At 41.6% G+C, this 5,853-nt stretch overlaps 1 protein-coding gene across 1 annotated transcript in view; it reads left to right on the forward strand.

Annotated features, from left to right (window-relative positions):
- Positions 1–5,853, forward strand: part of LOC104963977 (collagen alpha-1(XI) chain-like) — a 41,117-nt gene that overhangs the window by 30,439 nt on the left and 4,825 nt on the right. Inside the window, exons 9-14 of the mRNA XM_010792676.1 lie at positions 1,923–1,961; positions 2,063–2,116; positions 2,234–2,287; positions 4,320–4,427; positions 4,538–4,591; positions 5,513–5,566. Of these exons, the coding sequence (XP_010790978.1) occupies positions 1,923–1,961; positions 2,063–2,116; positions 2,234–2,287; positions 4,320–4,427; positions 4,538–4,591; positions 5,513–5,566 (363 nt within the window). The remainder of the gene's footprint in view (positions 1–1,922; positions 1,962–2,062; positions 2,117–2,233; positions 2,288–4,319; positions 4,428–4,537; positions 4,592–5,512; positions 5,567–5,853) is intronic.

Genomic DNA, 5,853 nt, shown 5'->3' on the forward strand with positions numbered 1-5,853 from the left:
TTAAAAATGAGGCAACGGAAACTCAGCAGAAACTCAGCACAGAGAACTGTCAATGCAAGGAAACATGGTCCTGAACTACAAATTATGAATATAACATTTCACCAATCAGCATTGAAACATGTGCTATTTTAAAATTTGCCTATTTACAGATTAATGGGATACATGTGCCTGTCGGGGCGCGCAGATTTTTTTAATCCTCGGTGGCACTGAAGAGAGGGCAACTCGCAAGTCCTGTTCAACAGACAGCCGTGACCTGCTGTTGTTCTTCATATAAGTCAGAGTAGAGAACGCCAGCTCACACAGGTAGGTAGTGGGAAAATGAAGTAGTTGCTCAATCGCGTGGTGGGAGATGCTTGGGTACTCCGATGCAGAAGCCAACCAAAACTGATCCAGTGGGAGCTCACTGAATTTGAGTTTCAGTGTGCGGTCCACACGGAGCTCTGCGCACTCCTCTCTCTCTTTCATGGAGAGCTTCTCTGTGGAGGATTCCTGGTGGAATGGGTCTTGGATCCAGTCATAGTCCTCGATGTCAGCCACACGTGGAAAATACTGCTCAAACCTCTCTTTTAAGGTCTGAAGGTGTTCCGCATACACAGCGCGCTCCTTAGCTGCCTGCATTTTCCCGCTTGCTTGTTTCTCAGTTTTAATATTGTCCTTCAGCCTTTGATGTGTCACAGTCTTATAAATCCCACCTGCGCAACTGCGTTAACAGCGGAATACGGGGTTCTGTGAGGATTATTTTTTAAATAATCGTTTTTAGGTATAGAGTTTGCCTCTGTATTATGAAATGTGTGCATACAAAGTACTGATATAGTAAATAAAAAAATAATTATTTTTGTGTAGTTGTATATTGCAATAATAACGTATGTTTGTCACAAAATCCCACGGCACACCTGGACTTGCCTCACGGCACACCAGTGTGCCGCGGCACACCGTTTGGGAACCACTGCTCTAAGGTACTCGAAAGGAGGGTCAGGCCGATTGTCTACCTCAAGTGCTTTACAACAACTTTAAAGCTGTCAGATATTGTGATTTAACAAGCCACTAGCATATCCATCGGGACTCTTTACTGACAAACAACAAGTGGCCACTTGAGACCACATGAACATGTCAGAAGTCTTCTCCTTATAGAGAGCAAAACCAGCTGTTTCTGGGTGCTGGGGGGGCTAGCATGCTAACAAGATATGACATTAAAATATGTATTGGTCAGTTTGAGTTGTTAGGGGATGCATTTTCCTGCTATAAAATAAACTGCTTTTTTCAGGCCTGCTTTTCTTGTGCTATGCTAACACATCCTGGACTGAACTCACTTCTGATATGATGGCATGTAATATATCTTTCTGATGTAAATACTCGTCAGCTATCACATTTCCTAATGTTCCTTTAAACATCTTTCCACTGGACGTCCCCTGAAAAGATGGATCCTTCTTGCTCTTCTCTCTAAGCCCTTGAGTAATTAATTGTCAATCATCTAAAAGACACACTGAACATCAAATGTTCTTCGAGGCTGCGCCATCTTACCGAAACCCATAAAACCATAGACCATGAACTATTGGTGCGTGCAAGCCGATGCTCTGTCCTCATCTGTTTAATCTCTCTGCAGTGGCCACAGCTGTATGTGATAGAAGACACCCACCTGTATGTCAGCATGATGGAGAACTGCCATTACACAAAAAAAACTGAGAAATTGAAGTCTGTTAGCAGTTTGGGAAGACGATTTGTCACCGTATTGATCGTGCTTTGAACTCTGTGGGTCTAACCTGCAGAGAGCATTCATACTTCGTTCATATAGATGGATGGATTTTCAGAGAGGATGGTGCAATTAAAGTTGTATGTTGTCCATCCATGTACTTTTATTTCCTCTCAGTTTATTTTGTATTCTGGACCTGTAACTTACCCTGTGTGTTGCTATTCTCCCGTAGCAAAGCAATTTCTACCAGTTACTTCGTGCTGGTTGGCCTGTAAGTATTCTGTGACGATTAATATCCTTTGTTTGTTGGGATTTAGTTGTTCTTTAACTCTCTGCTGACCTGAGGCTGGTATCTTCTTTGTGAGCTTGCAGAGTAGAGAAGGCCCAGAAGGACCACCCGGAGAGATGGGGAAGCCCGGCATGCAGGTAAAACATCCATTCACAAATATAAATGCAAATGGTGAACCAGAATATGCAGCATTTAGAAAGATAATATGGAATTCTGAATTGGTGATAGTGGTATTTGTTGCTCTTCTTTCTCAGGGTCCACCTGGCGAACCTGGAGACCGTGGAAGACCCGGGATGCCAGGAGATATGGTGAGCACCGAAACCGGCACTTCCTGATCCAGGAAAAACGTTATTGGTTTCAGCAATTTTCCTCTAATCTAAATAAGACTGTCTCCAAATGTTTTGGCTTTGAGCACTGCAAGGGGCAGTTCATACATCAAGAAAACTGGTTTTGCATTTACCTTGATTGGAAAGCCAAACTCTCTGTGTACTCTTCTATCCTTTTTACACATAACGTGTCCACCATGAACATGACCCTTCTCTGCACAGTGTTGTGTCACAAAGCTGTACTTAAGCATGTGTGATAATAACAAGGCCTTATACTATTAAAATTACAGCTCGACCCTCAGCTGACAAATAGGAAAAGCAGTGCATATTTTTGAAAAGTGTTAGTAATGACTGTATGCAATTGTCATACTTTACAAAGTCACCCAGAGGGTAATGTTGGAGCCTTTAGCAGACGTTGTTTTTGAAACTTCTGATTCGGGCGGAATTTGCTACGTCGTCATTTTGATTCACAGATCAACAGGATAAATGTAGGTCTAGTTAATGACGGAAAGAAATAAGAGAACAAGAAAAACACTGAGGGGATACTACTACTACGCCAAATGTTAGATTGTGTTTATACATGCAGCTTCCAGTTGTGTTAAGTGATACATCGATAATCAAGTATCAGCAACAACCTTTAATAACTGTTCAGGTCATTACATGTGAAACTAAAATGCCAAGCTATTCATTTCCAGCTTCTCCAAGTTTGCTATTATTCTATTTGACGTATCTGCAAATGGAATTTTTTTAGGCTTTTGGAAGTTGGTGGGATAAGACAAGCACCCCTGACAATGTCATCTTAAACCCCTTATAATATTTTATGAACAATTCTATAACACATAGGTTTGAGCAAGCTCTCTGATTGGTCAATAGGCGTGTTTGATTCCACGATCAAACAACGATCAAATAGAACGTGCCTAATCACAAAGTATCCAGTGGCCTACACACGCCACTAGCCTACCGAAACTACTTCCATGAGCCTACATCGTGTGGTTTCCATAGCGACGTTTAGCGACACACAGCCGTTACACTGTTATACATTGTCTCTCGTTGGAAATCGGTAGCTACAAAATGTCAGATTTTAAAGTTAATTTTGATTTGTTGGGGGGCCTCAGTATTGATGAATGGTTGGACATGGACACAGACCACACAACCAACGAAAGATTTGCGGCTGTTTCAACCAACGAGTTGAGTGCGTTGGAAAAAAGGCTATCGTTACCATGGGAACTACTTTCTAGGAAATACTTTCTGACGGAGATTAACTCAAGCAGAAAGCGTAGGTTTGGGAGCAAATTAGCCCACATTATGAAATCATTTTACGATATTGTTGATTACAATGATAGTTTGTGTAATAGAATCGCAATCATAGACTTGAGGCCGTTCTTGAACGTCATTATTGGTACGACAGTACGCCTGTACTCTCGTGTATGATTGCTTAATTAAAGGATTGCTTATGAAAACAATCGTTGCTGTACTGTATGTACATGCAAGGGTAACAGGATGACCCTGAAAAAGAGTTTATTGCTCCAAATGTTGCAACTGCACGGAGAGGTTGAAAATCTCACTCATCATGCCATTTGCGCCATGTGTAACAGCATCCATCATTGTCCACAGCTTAAAATATAACGCTGTCCACTGCCAGCACAGGTGGTGGAGCCATTCACTGTGAAAACATGCCGTTTTTCCACCTGTCTTCTTGCAGAGTTATTGCAGGCCACAATCTTCCTGACACTGCGTTGTTATTCAGGTGATGCCTTGTCTGTGTGATGAATTGCCTCACTGAGTGGAAAAGAGTCAGTGTCTTCACACTACAGACCTATAAATTATAACGCAGCTTTCCCAGTGGGAAGTCCACGGCGCCTGCAGGCCATTGTGATGTCACTCTCTGTGTGTCTAGTTTGTTTTTGTCAGTTTTCTATTGTTTGCTTAATGTATCTTATACCATATCCTACATTTTCACTAAGCTGATAAAGAAGCAGTATCAACAGTGGTGATCATTCATGTTGTCTTTCAGGGCGAGCGGGGTCTCAGGGGCCCTTCAGGAAAGGCCGGGACCCCAGGCAGAGACGGGGAAAATGGGGTAGACGGTGAGCCGGGGCTACATGGTGATCATGGACTACAGGTGGGCACATTCTCTTTAGTAAACAGTTAAAGCATAAGTGTGTTTATAGCAGATACATGATGTGTTTTTCACTGTTGAAATGTTTTCATCTCCTCTCTGATTGACACCAGGGCACCTGGGGATACAGGGGAGAACGAGGGTCCAAAGGGGAACAAGGTGATGAGGTGAGGAATAAAACAGCACAGCTGCTTCTGTAAAAATAACAAGTCAGTCCCACTTTAATTCAGATTTACTGTTTGTGAAATTGGAGCCAAGCAGGAATGGTTATACTTTATGCAGTTTTAGCTGCAGCTAATCTTTCGGCCGTAATTTAACAATTCAGCACTCAGATGTACCTAACTTTGTGTCCTTGGTATCATTTCAATTTATTTTTTATATTTGTACCAAAATACCACACTTTTTTAAAAACATTTTTTGGAGAAATGTCAACACACTTTTCAACAAAAACTCTTAATTTCACAAATGAAAAAAAGCGACTTGAAATACTAACAGTCCTACTTTTCTTACTGAGGTACAGTAGGACAACTATGACATATCGTCATTTAAGTTAATATGGCGGACAGTTGCCGGATTACAGATTGAGCAGATACAGAACAACATTATCATTAAGACGAAGTGAAATTGTGTCACCCGGCGATTGTCACACTGAGTCCAATTTTCACACTTTACAGTATTCTCTCTTTTTGGTTTCCTCCAACTCCTGTGGGAAAATCTTAGCCACTAAATGTTACTAGCATGTTACCCAGCTAATCAGTTGCTAACTGTTTCTATATGCTGCAGGATGCCTTGCAGCTAGGGTCCTGTTTTTCACCTGCTGGTGCATAAAACATTTTCTAAGAGTGGTGAGACTATGATCGATAGAGCCAAGGGCAACAGCAGAATTGAGCGAAAATATGTATTCTCTCTGGGTTCATCACTTTGACAAGCTGTCATGTGATCCATTGCCCGACTCTTATAGCATAAGAACTTTCATTCAGATTTTAAACATGTTGCCTAGATGAAATTGAAGGACACATGTTTGAAGAATAAACAAAGAGACAAGAGTTAGAAATGACTACTACACTGTTTTTTCTCTACCTTTCCAGGGTCTCATTGGGGTCATTGGTCCAAGAGGAGAAATTGGTGATCCTGGTGAGAAGGTAAATATCATTACTGTTTAATTCCTACTCAGGGTGTCCGCGGGGTCTTAAAAAGTATTAAAAGTTGATAAATCAATTTAGCGAAAATTAAGGCTATTAAAAAGTATTAAACGGCATTTTCCAAGGTATTAAGAAGGTTCACAGCAACGACAACATGAAACACCCTTTAATTTACTGAAACGACATGTCGGGAAACCCCACAAGGCGGCCCCCATAGCGCGCCGTAAAATGCTGCTTATTATTTTAAGTTTCGTTGCCTTGCTCCGCTCTGTGTGTGTGGGGGGGGG

Source organism: Notothenia coriiceps, unplaced genomic scaffold (assembly GCF_000735185.1).
Source record: "Notothenia coriiceps isolate Sejong01 unplaced genomic scaffold, NC01 NC01_scaffold00036515, whole genome shotgun sequence".
In the NCBI taxonomy this organism is placed as follows: Eukaryota; Metazoa; Chordata; class Actinopteri; order Perciformes; family Nototheniidae; genus Notothenia; species Notothenia coriiceps.